This window comes from Pongo pygmaeus, chromosome 8 (assembly GCF_028885625.2).
Source record: "Pongo pygmaeus isolate AG05252 chromosome 8, NHGRI_mPonPyg2-v2.0_pri, whole genome shotgun sequence".
Taxonomy (NCBI): domain Eukaryota; kingdom Metazoa; phylum Chordata; class Mammalia; order Primates; family Hominidae; genus Pongo; species Pongo pygmaeus.
This window is the reverse complement of record NC_072381.2, coordinates 816675-835962: the sequence shown is the minus strand read 5'-3', so window position 1 is coordinate 835962 and position 19288 is coordinate 816675. Positions and strand designations below refer to the sequence as shown.

The following is a 19288-nucleotide window of genomic DNA, read 5'->3' as shown; positions in this document are numbered from 1 at the left end:
TGTGGACTAAGGGAAAGACTGGGTGGTCCTCAGGGTCGGATGGCTGGGAGCCAGGCACCCTGATGTGCAGGGACGTCACTGCTGACAGGCAGAAAAGGAGGGTAGGTTCAGAGCAGAGAGAATTTGAGAAAACAAGTGCCTGTATACACGTAAAGTAAAGATACGGGTCCATGAAACAACTCAGGCTGGAAAAGTCAAACATGCCAAGGAGACACATGTACAGAATGCCAGAACACTGACAGGGCTTATCAGGGATTGTGTTGTCATCTAGGTTGAGCTTTTCAGGTTAAGTATGAGTTTTTCAGAAGGAATCAAAGAGAAAGAAGTTTCATGAACAGAAGATGGTGGTGGATTCATGGGTGTCTGAGCTGAAGTGTAGACCGGTGGCAGGAAGTTGGGGAGCGAGCTGGAAGTTTCCAGGCCTAACTGCGCAGGTGCTTAGCTGTCCTGAGGCATGTGGGCTTTGGCCTAGTGCTTGTGGGAAGTTGTTTAAGGTTTCTAAGCGGAGAAATGAAACCATACTCCATTTAGAAAATAGCTCCTCAGGCCGTGTGAAGGGCAGGTGGGGACAGGGAGAGATTTTCAGAGGACCCCAATTCCCCCTGAGTCTGGAACCACTGCAGTAGAAGAACCTTTGGTAAAGTTACTTCTGTCTCTTTTGAGTAAGTCCTAATGGTAAGAAAAGTTTCTGGCTTTTTGAAGTAGCACATTCTATGAAAGTGTACCCATAGCTGAATACTTCGTTTTCCCAAAAGCATATCATGAGAGAACCTCAGAGAGACTTTAGTCCGTAGGCTCTGGGTGTTGAAGAATCATCGCTGCAGGTGGCTTGCCATGCTTGTCCTTTTAGTTCTTCCTGCAGCAGTTGTTTCTTCCATTTCTTTAATAATGGTTGACCCTCTCGGGGATCCTTGGGGTTCTGGGTCAGCTTATGGCCTTGAGTTGTGTTGTATGTTCAGGTTGCGATGTGTGCCAGACAGCTGGTCGTGCTCTGAGTCTGTGAAACTGGGGCTCTCCATCGCAGCCTTTTACTTGTGCTAAAACATGTGAGTCCCTTGTTCTGCAACTGAAGAGATCGTGCCTATTAATCCCCAACAAGTAATAATAGGAACGCATTAATAATCAACTTTATTTTTTATATATGACCAATTTTATTTTTTATCTTGAGCAAAATTACTGGAATATCAGGGCTCTGTCTGTAAAATGACTTGCTGGAAATGACTAGTCCTCATTGCTCTTCCTGTGATTTACAGCCTCAGATCTAGGTCTGCATTCATGGCTCTTCATGTGTGATGTATTTTCTTTTTCTTTTTTTTTTTGAGACGGAGTCTCGCTCTGTCGCCCAGGCTGGAGTGCAGTGGCCAGATCTTGGCTCAGTGCAAGCTCCGCCTCCCAGCTTCACGCCATTCTCCGGCTTCAGCCTCTTGAGTAGCTGGGACTACAGGCGCTCGCCACCACACCCGGCTAATTTTTTTGTATTTTTAGTAGAGATGGGGTTTCACCATGTTAGCCAGGATGGTCTCGATCTCCTGACCATGTGATCCGCCCCCCTCGGCCTCCCAAAGCGCTGGGGTTATAGGCATGAGCCACCACACCTGGCCATGTGTGATGTATTTTTAAAGAATCCGATTCTTACAGATTGAAGAGTTTCTCAAGTAGCAAATTGGAGATTCTAACTTCCCTTTTGTATGATTTTATTTTGGTCCTAAGCTATCTCTAATATTCTTTTTCTGTTATATCTTCCAGTTAGCTCTAATTAAGGAGAATTACTTGCTTTTTTCCTTTCCTTTCTCTTTTTCTCCAAACAAGGAGGGCTCTATGCGTATCTCTGTCACTTTAGTGACATTGAGGGTGTGGACTGGAAGGCCCTCAGGAACTAAGTGCCCTGCGTCAGGAGCATTAGGAGCGAAATATCAGTGATTCAGAATGTATTGGAAACCATGGGTCTGGAAGCCAGAGAATTGGAATGAATGATCTTGAGTTTTGTTTGTTTGTTTGTTTTTAAAGGAACTGTTTTAACACTAAGTTTTATCTTATTTTTGTATGTGTCTAGATTTTAAAAATAGTTGGTCGATACTTAAAATTCTATGCTCAATATTTTTAACTACTTAAGATCTTTTAGGGGTTCTGTGACCCTTTCTAATTTTCTTCTGAATCTTATGTTAGTATATTTGCATGCCATACATACCTTGTGACTTGGGGAATAATGATGATCTGCAAATACCCTGATCTGCAGAGCAGGACTTGTGTCGAGGTAAATGTAAAGGTCCTGTCAGGCTGTGGTTGGATCAAGCCCAGTGAGCAATAGTGGGTGTGCAGATGCTCCTGAGATTGAGAATGTTGATGAGTTGTATTAAAGCCATCAGGAATCAAGAACTGTTGACTTCCTGCCAGTGATGGAGGTCGTATCAGACTGACATGCTAATGGTTACAACACTTGTTGGAGCCCATGCACTCGACCACGTCTTTCCTCTCAGTGCCAGCTTCCGCATGTGTCAGTTCTCCTCGCCGGATTGTTGCAAGGATTGGCTGAAAGGATGCACAAAAGCTCCAGCCTACTTCTAAACAGCACCCATTGGTGATAAAATTGTAAAATACATGTCTCAACATGGGTCATGACTCTGACAACATCAAGAAATGCCCTCAGTTTCCACAGATTTGTTGGTATTAATGAAATTGAAGTCTGTTTTATGGTTTATTTACTTGTCTGTTTTCAAATGAATCTAGGTAACTCCATTTCCAAATACTGGATTTATAAATGGGTTTACGTCTCCAACGTTCAAGCCTGCGGCATCTCCTCTGACTTCTCTCAGACAGTATCCTCCTCGAAGCAGGCAAGTTCCGGGGCGGTCCTAGCACTGTTGGTCTTTGCGCTACTGCCCTTCCGGAGCTGGGATGAGAGAGCTTTGATCACTAGTTCTGCTCCTCGCAGACAGAGCCACCTGAAGCACACAGCTGCATTCTGTAAAGACTAAGCACTACAATCTGGCATGGGTGCCTGCCTCAGACTCTCTGAGAGGAGGCTTTGGGGCAACTTGTACACATCAGGTGTGCCTGATTTTAATTTGGGCCTGGACTAAAAAACAGCTAAGCATAATGGTGGCACATTGTTAACAGATTTGCATTATCCTATACGTTAGGAGTTAACCATTCCAAATCCTATTTTTATATTTTATTAAACAGAAACCAGATTTCAGCTTAGCTGTTCCATGTCAGTATGCATGTTATGTAATGCCTTGATCGTTTTATAACTGAACACATAAAACCATTTTTATTTACAGGAATCCTAGTAAATCTCATCTGCGGCATGCGATTCCTAGTGCAGAGAGGGGACCTGGGTTATTAGAAAGTCCTTCAATATTTAACTTCACTGCAGATCGATTAATTAATGGTGTCCGGAGCCCACAAACAAGGCAAGCAGGTCAAACTAGAACACGGATTCAAAACCCTTCTTCAGCATATGCCAAGAGAGAGGCTGGGCCTGGGCGTGTGGAGCCAGGCAGTCTCGAATCCTCTCCTGGTTTAGGGAGGGGAAGGTGAGTTGTTGAGCAGTTACTGTGTAACATCATAAACTAATATTTTAAAAATTATTTAATTTAGATATGTTTTGTAATTGTCTTTAAATATGTCACAGAAAATGTAATTGAAGGCTATAAACATAAAGGGTTTTATGTAATTGCTGAGACTTAAATGGCTTCATCTTTTTTGGAATATGAAATGATTCAGTGAGAACTGTAGTTGTTTTAGATCATTATTTGTAGAAACATTGGAGCTCAACAGCCATAGACTCCATCCCATGTGCCTGCAGTCTCCTCTTGGCAGCATCCCTGGCTCATCAGGCCTCTCTGCAAGGGCGGTGTCCAGGCTCTGCCCCATGGCTGCTGGCGTGGCGCCCTCCAGCTGGGTGTGCACCAGGCACTGCAGGTGGAGCCTGGAGCAGGTAACCAGGCAGATCAGCATTGAAGTCTCATCTCATTGGAGGGTTGAAACTAGCCAGGATGGGTCTTAGCTGTGCTTCCTGCCCACTGTTTTTGGTTTTGTTTAATATTTTTTTGGCATCAATCCTGTAGTAGGTTTTTGTTTGTTTGTTTGTTTGTTTTTAAGACAGGGTCTCACTCTGTTGCCCAGGCTGGGGTACAGTGGCATGATCATGACTGACTACAGCCTTGAACTCCTGGGTTCAAGCAATCCTGTTGCCTCAGCATGCTGAGAAGCTAGGACTTCAAATGGACACCACCATGCCTGGCTAGTTTTTAAATATTTTGTAGAGACAGGATCTCGCTGTGTTGCCCAGGCTGGTCTTGAACTCCTGGCCTAGAGCCATCCTCGTGTCTCAGCCTTCCATAGTGGTGGGATTACAGGCATGAGCCACTGCACCTGCCCATTGTTGATAAGGCCAGTTCGTCTTCTCAGTCCTTGCCTTGATGAGGACTGTCAGGATTTTCCTCTCATAAGTGACAAACAAGTGACTTAAATTCCTGAGCTTTTTCAGAGTTTTCTATATACAAAGTGTACAGCACCATGCCTGATGTGCAAGCTCCTCTTCCTGCCTGCCACAGTGCACACGCTCTGTGCAGTGAGAATTCAGCATGAAGAGGCATCAGAAGCATCTCATTCCTGCCCATAATGATTAAATGAGCACATAGTAGTTCCTGCAGGGATTGGGCAGTGGCATTGGAAGGCACCATGGTCTGGGAGAGTTGGCACTGGGCTGTGTCTCACAGGAAACATGGCATCAGGTTGGCTCAACAGGCCTTGGAGATGCAAAGCCAAAAGGGGCCCACCGTGTCATGGAGAGTCAGTGACTTCAGGGAGCAGTTGCTAGCCCTGGGTCTCAGTTTGGGGTTCTTAAGGCCCAGAAGCTTGGAGGGAGGAGGGCTGCAGAGCTGGGGCTCAGACCTGGGACAGAGCCCCACTCATCAAGGCCATGTGGCTCCCTCTGAGGGGCATCAATTGTAGGCATGGTGTGGAAGGAGGCAGACTAGATGGACAAGGCCCCCGGCTTCAGCCTCCTGTTCTCTTCAGTGTGCCTTGTTCATAAGAGCATCACAAGGAGTTTCCTGGCAAATGAAAGTGGGGCTTGTTGAATTCCAGCTGCCTCACAAAATGTATACAGGTGGCTTTGAAGCTGAGAGTCCAAAGCTTGCTAACGAATGTGGTCTACCCAGGATACTCTTCAGTAATACTTGAACTTCCAAATGCAACTGTAACAAGTTTATGCTTTTGCCTGACAGATGCAGATTTTGCACCAATGGAGACCCTCTATCTCCCCACCAAGGGAGGACAACTGTCCTCCCACCTGAGACCTGAGCACTGCGGCAGGGAGTGGTTTAGGAAGCGCGCACCAGCACGGGCACGATGGGCAGGGAGTGGTTTAGGAAGCGCGCACCAGCACGGGCACGATGGGCAGGGAGTGGTTTAGGAAGCGCGCACCAGCACGGGCACGGTGGGCAGGGAAAGCGCATGCAACTCCTGCAGCCTGTTTCTGCAATGGGTCCTGAAGCCAGAGCTGAGCTTCGTAACCTCCTCCTTCCCTCTGTCTTGAGAAAGAGCTTGTGCTGTTTCGCAGGGAGGTGCGCCAGGCCTTGCTTGCCCTGAGAACCTGATCCACAGCAGCCATGCCTCCACCTCCTCTTTTTGGGAGGGTTTGTTTTGTTTCCATTAACTTTCTCTATTGGACCAAAGTGCTAAGATGTCCTGGAGAAGCCCTTACCAGAGTCCAGACACATGTCCCTACCCTTGCATAGCGGCCATGGCAGGGCACGGCCCAGCTGGGTTGAATGGCGTGAGGAGCCCCAGGCGCCAGGTGGCTGCCTTCGTGGAGCTACTGTTAGGATCAGCTGGGGGAAGCACACCTCTTCAGGGTCTCAGGCCTTCACGCCACTGCATTCAGAGTCACAGGTGTCACAGTGATGCTTCCTCTATGGTGCTGGGACCACCCTGGGTCCCTTGCTACCCCTTGTGAGCTGTAACCCACCATGGCCCTGTCACTGAGCCTTGGCTGGGCCAGCCTGCTCTCTGCATGATGGGCACTGACAGCTGACAGTGTTCTGCGGCTGCAGGTGGGCTTCTGGGACTGACATGGGTTACGTGGAGCCCAGTGAGGGTGTGGGGAGTGTTGGCTGGGCCCACTGATGGTGACTGGGATAGGACCCCATGGCAGGAAGTCTGTGTCCTGGACACCACTGTGTTCCAAGGGATGGGTGCCCCTGCGTCCCAGCCGGTAGTGACGAGCAGGCTGCCCTTGGTGGAGGGATGCCCTGTGCTGAGTCCTGCAGGGTGTCCTCTTCCCATGTGGCTGCTGTCCCTCCGTCCAGCGCTCAGGGCAATGCCTCTGGGCAAGCAGGTGCTGACACCATCCATCTCACACCCCTCCCAGGTCCCCAGGGCCAGCTGAGTCCTGTCCCACTGAAGACTCATCTGGTTGCATCCCTAGCTCTGCTCATGGGCCATTGTAGCCCCACCTTTCCACTACTTCTGAATCCTGGCGCAGTGGAGTGGGAGTTCAGCTCCCTGGGTTTTGGGAGCACCCCCTATTAGGGAGTGGTGCTGAGCCAGGTGTGTACTGGGGTAGCTGTCCATAATGCAGGCCCAGGACCCTCTCTGCCTGTGAGGCCACAGGCATGGATCCAGGACAAGGAGCACCAAGCCCCCTGTTCCTACAGGAGGTTGGGTTGTCAGGACTCATGCCCCACTTGTGGCTCAGTACTCATCCATGTCCCATAGTCTGGCCTGCAGTCTCCGCAAGGCCCCAGGAGAAAGCCAGGAGCTATTTCCAGAAAGTTTTCTGTAGGAGATAATAGGGATTTGCTCCAGAATCCTAAAGGTTTGTGCTGTCCTTGCCCTAGAGGGGTTGGCCCAGGGTTCCACAGAGTGTGCCAATGTTAGGCCATCTTAGGCAAGACTACTTTTTGGTTTTCTGTAAATGAAGGAATTAGTCAAGACTATTTCTTAACTCCTTTCCAGGTTATGTAATACGAGGCTCTTTGGGGAGTCTTTGCATTCCATTAAATTATAAATTGAGATTAATGTGTGTCATGTGACTTGTTAGACCACATAAGCCTGTCCAGGGAAATGGGAATGTCTTGGCCATCCTAGTGTCCCAGGTCTCCACGTGAAGTCACCACTTAATCAGTGTCTGTCCTGTGGTTATCAGCTGCGTGTGTGGCGTGGCCTTGCTGCCTGCATGGGGAGGTCAGAATGTGGCTCCTGAGGCTGGCAGGCGAGGGCAGGAAGTCTTTGGGGGCACAGAGGTCCTTGTGTGGTTTTCGTGGGAAGGGGTCGGCCACTGAAGCAGTAGTGGAGGGAGCTGAGAGGGCAGAGGAAGGGATGGGATGGGGTATTTGGGATCTTTTAAATCTGATGTAAAGCAAATCTGCACCGGGAAAATTCTCACCACCATTTTAAACAACTCATTGATGGAGCTCAGTCTCAGATTTTATGTGTCTTGTCATTACCACCCAGTGGATGTTCAGTACTCATGTCCTAACAGACATCCCAAGGAGGCACCAGGGAGTTGGTTTCAGTCAGTGTTTTCTTCCGTTCTTTATCACTTGCCTGGACTTCCGCGTTAGTCCCTTGCTGTCAACTTTGTGTTGTTCTGCTTATGCTTCTTAAAGTTGGGATTTTAGAATTGAAAGTCATCTTTGAAAGGTTTCAAAGTGATAAAGACTGAATTGATGTGTACTTTGATTATGTGAGTGCAAACGTGCTCAACAATAAATTCTCCAAGTGGGAAAAAAAATAACAGTCTTTCACTTTCCACTCCTCTAGGAAGAATTCCTTTGGCTACCGGAAGAAAAGGGAGGAGAAGTTTACAGTGAGTACATAAAGCATATACCTCTTGACAAGACATTTAAATCTAATTTATACCAAACCTGAGATTTAATTAAATGGATTAAGGTTAAGACACAAGAATGAACATTTCAAAAGACTTGTAACGTGAAATCCACTAAGTAATAAATGACACCCTGGCTGGCCTAGGAGGAAGCAACTGTAGAGGTTTTGGAAATAGCAATGTGCTGCACGGGACTCCATAGTGCACAGGCGTGTTGTGCTGTGGCATAGGCATGGCCAGGAGCTTGCTGTCGCATGCAGTGCAGCCTACACACGGGTGTGCACGTGAGCTCTTCTGTGTGGCAGCTGTACCAGAGAGCCTGAAATGACTGGAGGCATTCATTTCAAAGAGCAGAGTAAGCGTCTTCCACGGAGCAATTTGTTTGTCGGTGTTTTTCCTTCAAAACTTTCGAATACTCTCCTGCTGTGTAGAAAGCATTACCTCCTTCTGCTATAACTTACTGGCAGGACAGACCCAAACATAAGTGATAGGTTTTTGTGGCAGTAAGTACATGAGACATGGTGATTTTTGCTTGGGTTGATTAAACAGAGTTTCTCCTGTGGAAAATGTTTGTGCTGGTCTTTAGTGGAGGATGGCATGGACTTCTCCACAGCCAGTGGTGGGATGGCACGGTGGCAGAGTTAGCAGTACCCACGAAGATGGGGGGGACGGCATGGTGGCAGTTAGCAGTAGCCATGAAGATGGGAGGGGCGGCTTGGTGGCAGTTAGCAGTACCCACGAAGATGGGAGGGATGCCTCCACAGGCTTGCACATGTGGAATTCCATACAAGGAATGCTGGAGAAGACCTGGACAAATCCTGGTCCAGCCGCTCAAGCCATCACACAGGTGCTTTCTCATCACAAAAGATACAATCTCTGTTTAGAACTCAGAAATTGTGCCTTTCATAAGGTCAGCTTAGTCGAGTTTTTGTTTAACAGTTGGTGAGGCAGTTTTTACCGGTTAATTCCAATTGGAATTGGTGAATTCCATTTGGACTAACAAGGCAAGCATGTAAACACGGGGCACTGTGGTGCCTGCCATGATGTTTTCCCACAGCCCTTTCTCTTCCATTATGTTTTGCTTTCCTGATGCACGTGTTCATGACTGTGACCGCTTAGAAGCTTCGGCGTGTGGCCCAGTGTTGTGTTGATTACAGAGCGCACACCCATCGTCTTATGTACGTGCTCTCGGGACCTCAGAAGGGTCCAGATGCCTTTTCTGTAAAAGTGTGTGAGCCTCGGGCCTACTAACCACACCCATGGGACCTGAGCAGTCCTCAGACCTCACCCAGAGGTGCTCAGATCCTAGAGGATTTTAACACTGCCTTCCAAGTCAAGTCCCATCTGTGGGTGATGTCATTTTGTAACTCCCACATCTGGGCAGTTGTTGCCTGCCTCTTTTGCTTCTACGAGTTGAGATTTAAATGCATTTTTTGGGAAGGCTGTCTCTCTAATAATGCTTATCTTCTGAAACGCTGTGTTCACCTCAGAAACCGCTTTGCCGTCACAGTGGCCGTGTGTAACTTAGAGCTTTGCAGGATTATTTTGAGCATCGTGTTCACAATACTAGGTTACAGAGAGCATGCAACAGCCAGCTGCTCAGTAGGTAACAAGCTTACTGGGAAAAGCTAAGCTAAAATTAGGCACCTGTCCCATGGAGCAGAGAAGCAAGCGGAGAGCCCAACACAGACGGGACTGGGGTTTGTGTCGGCCTGAATTCATTTTCATCCTTTGACCTGCTTTCACTTCTAACATATTTTCTCTAGAATCTACTGATGCAGGGATTCACCTTCCTGTGTATAAACTTTGGAGAAATGTTGGCACTCTCCAGTTAGGTGGATCCCATGGGATCTTTGCTTCCTGGTCAGAGTAGCTCATTGTTTCAACTAAAAATAGTTGTATTCTTTAGTTAATACAAATTCATTTCTAAACTAAATGTAAACTCATTTCCCCTTTCTGTGCCGTGTGTCCTTCAGCTGAGGAACTGCGTACTCACAAAATGACTGCCAGCTTGTTAAAGCGGGTTGATAGATCATTTTCCAATAAAAGGTATTACTGCCTTTCTCCTGAGATTTGGGCTTACAAAGTACACTCACTTCTTCTTATACTGAGTTTGCTTTCGTGAAGTCAAAGAATCTGATTAGAATTTGTTATCAAATCCTGTTTTTAATTATTTAAAAATAGAAACTTTCATTAAGTTTATTTTCAGAGAATCCGAGCCCCTCCCTTTGTTAAACCGCTTTCTTGATGCACGTGTGTAAAATTTCTTACACAGGTTGTGGAGTTGTGGAGAGTGTCATATTTTGTTTTTTACAATTATCTTGTGACTCACATTAAAAACTATGCTGTAATAACACAACACTTGTCTGAAAGTGAGAAAGTTTAATGTCTAGACTCAGGCTGCCCTGCTTTCCATCTGGTGGGCTGGAGTCACTCCAGAGTGTCTCCCTTGCCTTCAGCTGCCCCTGCTGTTCGTGAGTGCTGGCAGCCATGGGTGGATGGCTCTTTGGATGTCACCTTAGCCTCACTGTGTCCTTTGTGACACGTCTCTTGGGCAGCAGCATCCTTGAGATTTCAGTTTTACAGCTCTGCTCTAGATGGTTGAAATTGCTTGGGAGAACCTTCAGTTGGGTGAGGAAGCCCTTGTCTGGGTTGAATGGTCTGCTTGGTTCTACAGCTATTTTCTAGACAGGTGTGGAAACGAGAAGCTGCTTGGCCTTCTCTCTCCATACCGTGACCCTGGGGTGTCATTCTGTTGCAGAGCAGCCAGACACAGTCTCCAACGCCACCAAAGCCTCCGTCGCCAAGCTTCGAGCTGGGGCTGTCCAGCTTCCCTCCATTACCTGGAGCTGCCGGCAATTTGAAGACAGAGGACTTGTTTGAAAACAGGCTATCTAGCTTGATAATAGGACCATCCAAAGAAAGGGTAAGGGATACATTGCATGTCTAATAGTTGCCAACAGTGTCTAAGTACGGGTTCCGTGTCAGGCACTTTGCTGAGCTCTTTATACATGTTTGTTTTTAATACTCAAGAGAGGCTTGGAGGCCACGTGATTGCAGAGGTCACACAGATTTGGAGTAAGGCCAGCCTTGAACCCAGGGCTGGGCCTTCTCCTTAACATTGCTGTCTGATGAAGTCAGAGGTAGAAACCTGTGCTATGATGTGCCGTACACACCCTTTCTGTCACCCAGAAACTTAGATTGCATTGTCATTGTTGTAGTTCAGACCTGACTTTATTTTACAAAACAACAGAATGAAATAGAAAAATCTGAATTGTATTGGAAATAATTAAAATGTGTAGTAATCTCCATGAGACAGGAGCAAGAAGCCTGGGAGAACCTCACTGTAGTGTTGGTGGCTTCTGGTGCGGTCTGGGCTGCCCCACGAGGTGCCGCCTCCACTGCAGTGAACATCATCCCAGGAGTCATCCCGAGCTGCGGATGACAGAGGACACTCAGCCCAGCACTCTGGCCTCTAATGTGCTTAGGAGGTGAAGGTGGGACTTGGCCAGCTGCCACACCTGGCGTTGAAGGCTCTGGGAAGTACAGAGGAAGTTTTCTGCCCAGTTACCTACTGTGCATAGGAAGAGCCCAGGAAGAACCTGCTGAGCACTCCTGGTTGCCGGTGTCCCCTGTGCCAGGGGCCCTTTCCCCAGCTGTGCCCCAGAGTCCCCACGTGTCTGTTCCACACCACATGACTGTGCCACTTGCTACCCCACCCAGGTCTGCAGAGTCAGTGTCTCTTCCACCCTGGGCTTTAGGGAAGGCCCCGCAGTAGATAGAACCGTTCGTCACTTCCTAGGGCAGAATTTAAGGTGGATTTTGATGCAGTATCTTTACACTGAAAGCCAGGTGACGTGTCTAGTCCTTTTCATATTGGTAGATGGTCATGCTCCTGTTTAGAGATTGAGTACATTCCAGGATTGTCCCATTAACCTTAAATTTCCACACTGTCATTTCTAAGGTATTAGTGCCTTGAGAAGAAATTCACTTTAAAGATCATGAATTCTAGTTTTCCAACTGTAGCCTACTCCCCTTGGTATTGAGTGGAGGAGAAGAGGCAGGTCTCCAACCCTGCTTCAGAAACAGCAGCTACCGCTGTGCCCAGTTTGAGTCTTGTGTAAGGTTTCTCTTGAAGAAAGAATTGCTTCTTTGAAAAGCCTGACCCTGAGCCTTATGCCACCACCCAGGTGTAGTGGGCTCCATTGCTGCTGCTTGGGAGCTTCTTGAGTCAACAGTGTGGCCCTTGGGTTTCAAAGTGGGGTGGAGGCTCCAGAAATGATGGGGTTCAGCCCTTCCCCTGTTGACATGGAGCTCGTGATGGTCACTCTGACTTGCTTCATGACCTGCAGTTGTGGATCTGCATTTCATTTGCATTGGGACTGAACATATCCTGAATTAATTAATTAATTTGTTTATTTAAGATAGAGTCTTGCTCTGTCACCCAGGCTGGAGTGCAGTGGCATGACCTTGGCTCCCTGCAACCTCCGCCTCCTGGGTTCAAGTGATTCTCCTGCCTCGGCCTACCGAGTAGCTGGGACTACAGGCATGCACCACCACACCCAGCTAATTTTTGTATTATTAGTAGAGATGGGGTTTCACCATGTTGGCCAGGCTGGTCTCAAACCCCTGACCTCAGGTGATCCGTCCACCTCAGCCTCCCAAAATGCTGGGATTATAGGCGTGAGCCACTGCACCCGGCCCCTACCCTGAATTTAAAATGAGCTTTTAAAAAGGAGTCCTTTGCCATCCTGTTTCCACCAAGCTGGATTCCTGCTGGTCGGGCACAGGAATCGCAGCAGATTCTGGTTCTCTAGCTGGAAGGCCTCTAGGTCTGTCGTCAGCCTTCATCTAAGGGCGGAAGTGTGAAGATCACCTGCCCTCCTGCCTTTTTTAAGTTGCATGACAAGTGTATCATCAAATGCCATATGTATAAGATCAAGCACACATGAAATAGCCCCTGCACAGGGATCGCTGGCTGGAGTAAGGAGGGAATAAGTTTCACTCCGTCCTTAGCTTCCTGGCCTTGGGCGAATTAACTTGGAGGTATTGGGCCTCAGTTTCCTCACCTGTCGAGATGGGGGCATTCGCACACCTGCTTCCTGGGATTGTGAATTCAGGGAGGGCTGGGAGCTCACATTTGTACGGGTGTGGAGGCGCCAATTGTTTTTTCTCAGCTGTGTGAATGAGTTGTGTTGAACTGTGTTAGGATTCGACACTCAGCAGATATGCTGAGTTGTGCCGTGCCATGCTGGGCCCAAAGTGCCAGGTGGGTGAGATGTGTTTGATGCCTGTTCAGTTAAGAAATAAGCTTGTAGATCATCATTGCGGGAGAGGAGATAAGGGCCTGCGATGTAAGAACAGTGGGGCATTTGCCGAGAAAGAGAAGGGTGGGCTCTCTGTGGGGCAGAGGATAGTCCTGGGTTCTGCGACATTTTTGCTGGAGAAGACCCTCTTGCCCTGTGTCCTTGTGCCGCTCTCCCAAGGCTGTTCACGGGTGGGGTGAACGGGCACTGGTACCAGCTCCGCTTAGTGCCGGCAGGACTCTGATGAACACTCTTGACCCTGTTTCAGACCCTCAGTGCAGACGCAAGCATGAACACCCTTCCTGTAGTGGTCTCCAGAGAGCCCTCGGTGCCGGCTTCTTGTGCTGTATCAGCAACGTACGAGCGATCCCCCTCCCCAGCTCATTTACCCGAGTGAGTATTGGTGTTCTTCCAGCGCCTTGGTGTTGACTGACTTGAATGGCCCGTGATGTTGCATGAGATTCAACTATTGGGTGGCATTTTTACAGTGATCCCAAGGTGGCGGAGAAACAGAGGGAAACCCACAGTGTGGACAGACTTCCTCCCGCCCTCACTGCGACCGCATGTAAATCGGTGCAGGTGAACGGAGTCGCCACGGTACGTACCTTGCGCCTGCCTTCCTACACGACAGCCGCGAGGCTCTGGTGTGAACAGACGCTGCGCACTCCTGCACCTGCTCGTTTTTTAATCACATCTAATTTGGTGGGTTTTTATTTGCGTCTGTCTGTGTTGTGTTTTCTGTACAAAATACCTTTAATATTTGCTAATAATTTTCCACTAACTACCCCAGTTCTTTCTCAGACCACCATATAGTCCTTTTATTTCAGTGTTGCTCAATAGAGGTTTCTTGAGTAGTAACAAGACCCCAGCTCCTGTTTCTCCATAGACGTTAGGATCATTTCAGCATTTCGCGCGCGTGTGTGTGTTTGCGTGCGTGCGCATCGTGTGTCTGATGAAGAGACAGGAAGAGCAAGATGGTGGCCCCACCAGCCTCCAACCCCTGTGGGCCCAGCAGGCCTGAACCCCAGCGACTTCCTTTCTGCTGTTTTTCCTACTGGGTGAACCGTGGCCTCTCTTATTCTGAGTTGTGGCCTCTGTAGTTTGATCTTGGGTGAGCTTTTTCCTTGAATTTGGGAGTTTAATCCCTTACTGTCCCCTGGGCTGAGTCTAAAAAAGGATTTTTTTATAGGTTAAAATTAATAATTTTAATAATAAATAATAATAATACTAAAAGGAGAGGCCAGGTGCGGTGGCTCATGCCTGTAATCCCAGCACTTTGGGAGGCCGAGGTAGGTGGATCATGCGGTCAGGAGATCCAGACAGTCCTGACCAACATGGTGAAACCCTGTCTCTACTAAAAATACAAAAAATTAGCTGGGTTTGGTGGTGGGCACCTGTAGTCCAGGAGAATCACTTGAACCCGGAAGGCGGAGGTTGCAGTGAGCTGAGATTGCACCACTGCACTCCAGCCTGGGCGACAGAGTGAGACTGTGTCTCAAAAAAAAAAAAAAAAAATTAAGGGAAATATTTTACTTTTCTGTTATTTAGTCTTTATGCTTCCACTTATCTGAAAACCCTATTACACATTTCTTTGAAGATTTTAGCTGTCTTCATCATTCTTATACATTTCCAGTCCTTTGTAGTTTGAAATGTGCAAAACATTTTTATTTAAAGACTGTTTTTGGAGTTTGCCTTTCAGGGTTGAGTACCGTGTGAGGGTCCATTGCCCACCGTGGGCACCTGGGACACCCTTCTGTTGTCCTGAGCTGGCGGAGCCAGTGTGGGCAGCATCCGGACTCTTCCTAGACTTCTGCGTTGCCCAAGCAGGCATAGGGCTGGGTAGGGGATGGCATTCAGTCAGCACTCTTCTTCGTCATGCCTTTTCTAATTTTATCCATTACTACAGTAGCACAGAGGGAGTGTTATGCTGCAGGGGAAACTAAATCATTAGATTTTATGAACTTTTTAAAAGTTAAAAACACTAGTGAAGATGGAAACTTAGTTACAGTTGAAAACTCTTTTATCTTAAGTGAACTTGATTTCCTGTCTTGTCCCTAGAGACACCATTTCACACAGGTAACCCAGGATTGTCTGTTTCCAGGAATTGCGAAAGCCCAGCTACGCAGAGATTTGTCAGAGAACGAGTAAAGAGCCTCCTTCTTCCCCACTGCAACCCCAAAAAGAACAAAAGCCAAACACTGTTGGTTGTGGGAAAGAGGAAAAGAAGCTGGCAGAGCCCGCAGAGAGATACCGGGAGCCCCCAGCCCTCAAGTCCACACCTGGAGCCCCCAGAGACCAGAGGCGGCCGGCGGGGGGCCGGCCCTCGCCCTCGGCCATGGGGAAGCGTCTCAGCCGAGAGCAGAGCACTCCCCCCAAGTCTCCTCAGTGAAAACCGTAGGTCTGGGAGGGGTCGCAGAGCGCTGTGTTAACCACAAACGAGACACTCTTCCCACTCAGTGCGAGGGCGAGCCGCTGGTTAGGAGCTTGCAGTGTCTGAGGCCTGTGGGATCCTCAAGTTGGTTTTCTTCTGTGAGTTGGATTCTCCCCCTCTTGAAAAAAAATCGATTTTTCAGGATTTAATTAATACAAACCTTATTTTAGGTTGGTGCTTAACTGGAGGTGATGCATAAGTCTGATTTTTTTTTCCAAGATAGAAAAAGCATTTATCCTAACAAATTGGTATTTTTTATTAAGCCTCCATGTGGCTCTGAATGCAAGCTATATATAGTGAGTTTTTCTAAATTAAGGGAACTCTGCTTTTTTTTTTTTTTTTTTTTTTTTTTAAAAGTAACTGGTCTGCAAGTGCATATCTCTAGAATGTCCCCGCGGATGAATGAGGGCCAATGGCCTTGGGAGAGGCAGGTGTGGCCTCGTAGAGGCAGTGCTGGCCGCTCCAGGGCATCAATGCTGATGTGGGAGCTGTGCTTCCACCTAAGCCGTTGGTAGGGGACTGTGGCATTTAAGAATGTAGAGAGCGTGTCCTTTTTGATCTCCTGGGCAGAGTGAACCTGCAGGGGCCACCCCAGAAACCTTGGTTCTGATGCACTGCAAGCAAGTAACCAGCTTCTCACTCCAGTTTCAAGTGGCTATTATGTAATATAAATTCAAAGCACATTGTGAATAGGACCTAAATGAAAACATACACTTTGTTGCCCACTGACATGTTACCAGAAGTTGTACCATGATGTTGTTTTGACCCCTGTGAGCTGACAGCCCCGGCCCTGCTCTGTGCACATTTCTGTCCGTGTTCCCCAGCACTCTGGTTGGAGAGTGTCCACATCTTCAGCTCCGTGTGGACATCTTCCTGTACCTCTGCATCAGCACATGGATTTAAGAGTTATGTAATCGTGAGAGAATGGTGTTTGTGGTTTTTCCCCCTCTTTGGCTGGTGGAGGATAAAGTTCCTGCTCTTTTACCTCCAAGACGAGGGCCTCATTGATTCACTTCCAGAAGTGCTGCACTTCTGAAGAACAAGGATGCACTAAAGTTAGCAAGTTTATAATAAAGTTAAATATAAATTATTTTGTTTTAAAATGCCTCAAATTTTTCTTTATTCTAAGCAGCAAACATTAAAATAAGAATATTTCCTGCTAAATGTAACCATACACTTTATTCCACAAAATGTTATTTAACAAGACTGAGGGTTTTTTTTAAGAAAAAATTATTTCCATCCAATATTTAAAGACTTGAATTTTATTTAAACTTGAAAATGACTTTGCCTTAACTTTTGTATAAGACAGCTTAGAGTCCATGGAGCCCGGCCCTGGGTTGGCGTGAGTGGGTCAGAGTTACTCAGTTACTGCGTGGATCTCCTGTCGCTAGTTTTACTGAGTAAGCATACTGTAGTACAAGAGCTAGCAGTAGTTTTTGTAATATACCTTAAAGATCTTCAACAGTTGATCTTTTTTCAGAATGTTGGAAAATCCTGTAAATGCAAATAGTCAATACTGTATTAAATACGTGCACTTGGAGTGTGCTTCGCTTGTACAGTTGTAAATAATCAGAACATATGAAAAAGGTACCCTACAGAGAAAATTCTGATACAGATTATTGATATATTATAAATGTTGCTGTTGAGCGGGATGTAGATAAACTAAATGTTGTGGTTTGAATATTATTTTGATTTGTTGAGATTTTCTTTTTTTCTTACATCGGTGTGTTGAACTGATTCTGCCTCTTTGCTGCAAAAGGGAATTGGAAAGTCTTATTAAAAGCCTCCAGATGTTTTCATACTCTTTTAAAATGTATGTAAATGCATACTAATCATATCTAATGTGAAAGAGTTTTAAAGTATATAGAGAGCAAAAACTGGCCGGATCATAAGTGAAGGTGACTAGTAATCTAATTAAAATCACCTGCAGCTAAGCATGATTGACCTTGCCAGAGGAAAACATGCCTGACATATTTGACCATTTCCTTTAAAGCAGTTGCCATTATTCAAATACAGAGAAATAGCCACAGGGCTAGTGTTTTTCAAATGCATTTTAAAGAACGTGGGGATTTTTTTTTTTGTAGTTGTCAGTTCACTGACCAAAAAAAAGTCAGAAATAATTGATCTCTGAAACCCAAACTCTCAATACTCTGAAAGCTGGGAGGCAACCTCGAGGCCTGGGCCTACGAGGTGCATCTTCGCTACGGAAGGGCCAGGGCGCCATCAGCCATTCCTGAAACACAAGGCCTGCCCATCCACCAGTGAGTCCTTGGTTTTTAATAATGAGAAGTCCTTTCCCCCAAGGTGTGAGCATTGCAGCGCAGTGTGTGTGTGTGGTTAGAGCCAGCTTAGTCCTTCACTTTGTCGACTGAAGTGTGAGCTCAACAGCTGCATGAGGAGGGCAGCGCGTGCATTAGCCAGTCGCCACTGGAGGGCTCTGCTGCCATCCGGTCAATACACTGTAGTTACTGCCTAGCCAGCAGCAGTCTTCTGCATCAAGAGCTGAAACCTTGCTCGGATGTGATTTTTATAGCATCCTTTTTAATTAAACAAAGGTGAAATACAGATTGCTATATAATGTCTGAAAAAACCTGATACTACTTCAAGAGTTTCCACTCAGAAGAAAATGAGAGTTTTCATAATGGGAAGCTGTGGCGGTCCATGCCAACTGTGCTGTGTCACATACAGCAATGAGAGTGGCGTTCATACATTTTTTTTTAAGTTAACACCCTCCTTTACCCCCAGCAGTATCTCAGGTTATAGAATCAGAGATGCAGCAGTGACAAATGGCATTTTAACTTGTAAAATCGTGTGATGATGCTTATCATTTTGAAATAGAAGAATAAAAACCTGGTCCCGTTTCACCAGACATGAATTTCAAGTGGAGTCTCGTTCTCTGAGAGTGAGTGTCTTGACATTTTCACCCACTGTCACATCACCAGCTGTCACTGGCGGGTGGCAGTAAACGTCCTGCGTTGCTGTATTAGGATCTCTGCAGTTCAGGCTTAAAAACCAGTTCAGTGTATCCGGGCAACGGGTAGTGGTGGTGCATGCCTGTCTGCGTGCCCCGCTGGCGAGCTGTAGTTGCGGCTTGCGTGCCTCGCAGCCCACTACAGGGCTGCAGACAATCGAGGCGAGGGCACTGGCCGCCTGCAGCTCACAGCGGGGAGGTCATGTGGTCGCTCCTCGAGGGTTTCGTTTTTGTTCTGCTTCATTAAGACTGGAATCAAGCTTACATGTAAACTATTGGTAATTTAAGTTTCCTTTTGTGTCATTCAGTGTAAAACTGTCTAATTTGAAAAAAAAAATGTAGGTTATGAAAATAAAGATTTAGGCACTGTTCAATTTTTCTTTTGTTTTTTTAAAATTAAAATTTCTTCAATAATGCATCTTTTCTAAACATAGTTTTTTTGTCTGTTCCCATAAGTGCATGAGAAAGAAACACGGGCCTCATATATGATTGGATCCTAAAGGCTTCTCACCCACGTGGGGGCTGGCTGTGGCACACGGGGCTCACCCTTTGTGTTTTAGGGGTTCAGAGTGAGCATTAACATCAAGTGCTCATGCGGAGACAGTCATTACTGTGACTGCCAAGATTTACTGCAAAAATAGATGTTCCTGTATCAGGACTTTGATTTTGTTAAAATGGCACTCTCTCCAAAGCTGTGTCCATGAAGCTGTTTGGAGCTAACGTTGGGTCCTCATGGTGATGGA

The 19288-nt window shown here is 46.8% G+C and overlaps 1 protein-coding gene across 3 annotated transcripts in view; it reads left to right on the top strand.

Annotated features, from left to right (window-relative positions):
- The window catches only part of LARP4B (La ribonucleoprotein 4B), a 124024-nt gene extending 105061 nt beyond the window's left edge, over positions 1 to 18963 (top strand). For all 3 annotated transcript variants that reach the window (XM_054503608.2, XM_063669475.1, XM_063669474.1), the window contains 7 exons: positions 2728 to 2834; positions 3282 to 3536; positions 7774 to 7819; positions 10599 to 10763; positions 13412 to 13536; positions 13632 to 13740; positions 15245 to 18963. In XM_054503608.2, coding sequence (XP_054359583.1) covers positions 2728 to 2834; positions 3282 to 3536; positions 7774 to 7819; positions 10599 to 10763; positions 13412 to 13536; positions 13632 to 13740; positions 15245 to 15532 — 1095 coding nt within the window. In that variant the 3' untranslated portion in view covers positions 15533 to 18963. The remainder of the gene's footprint in view (positions 1 to 2727; positions 2835 to 3281; positions 3537 to 7773; positions 7820 to 10598; positions 10764 to 13411; positions 13537 to 13631; positions 13741 to 15244) is intronic.
- Positions 18964 to 19288: the final 325 nt, after the last annotated feature.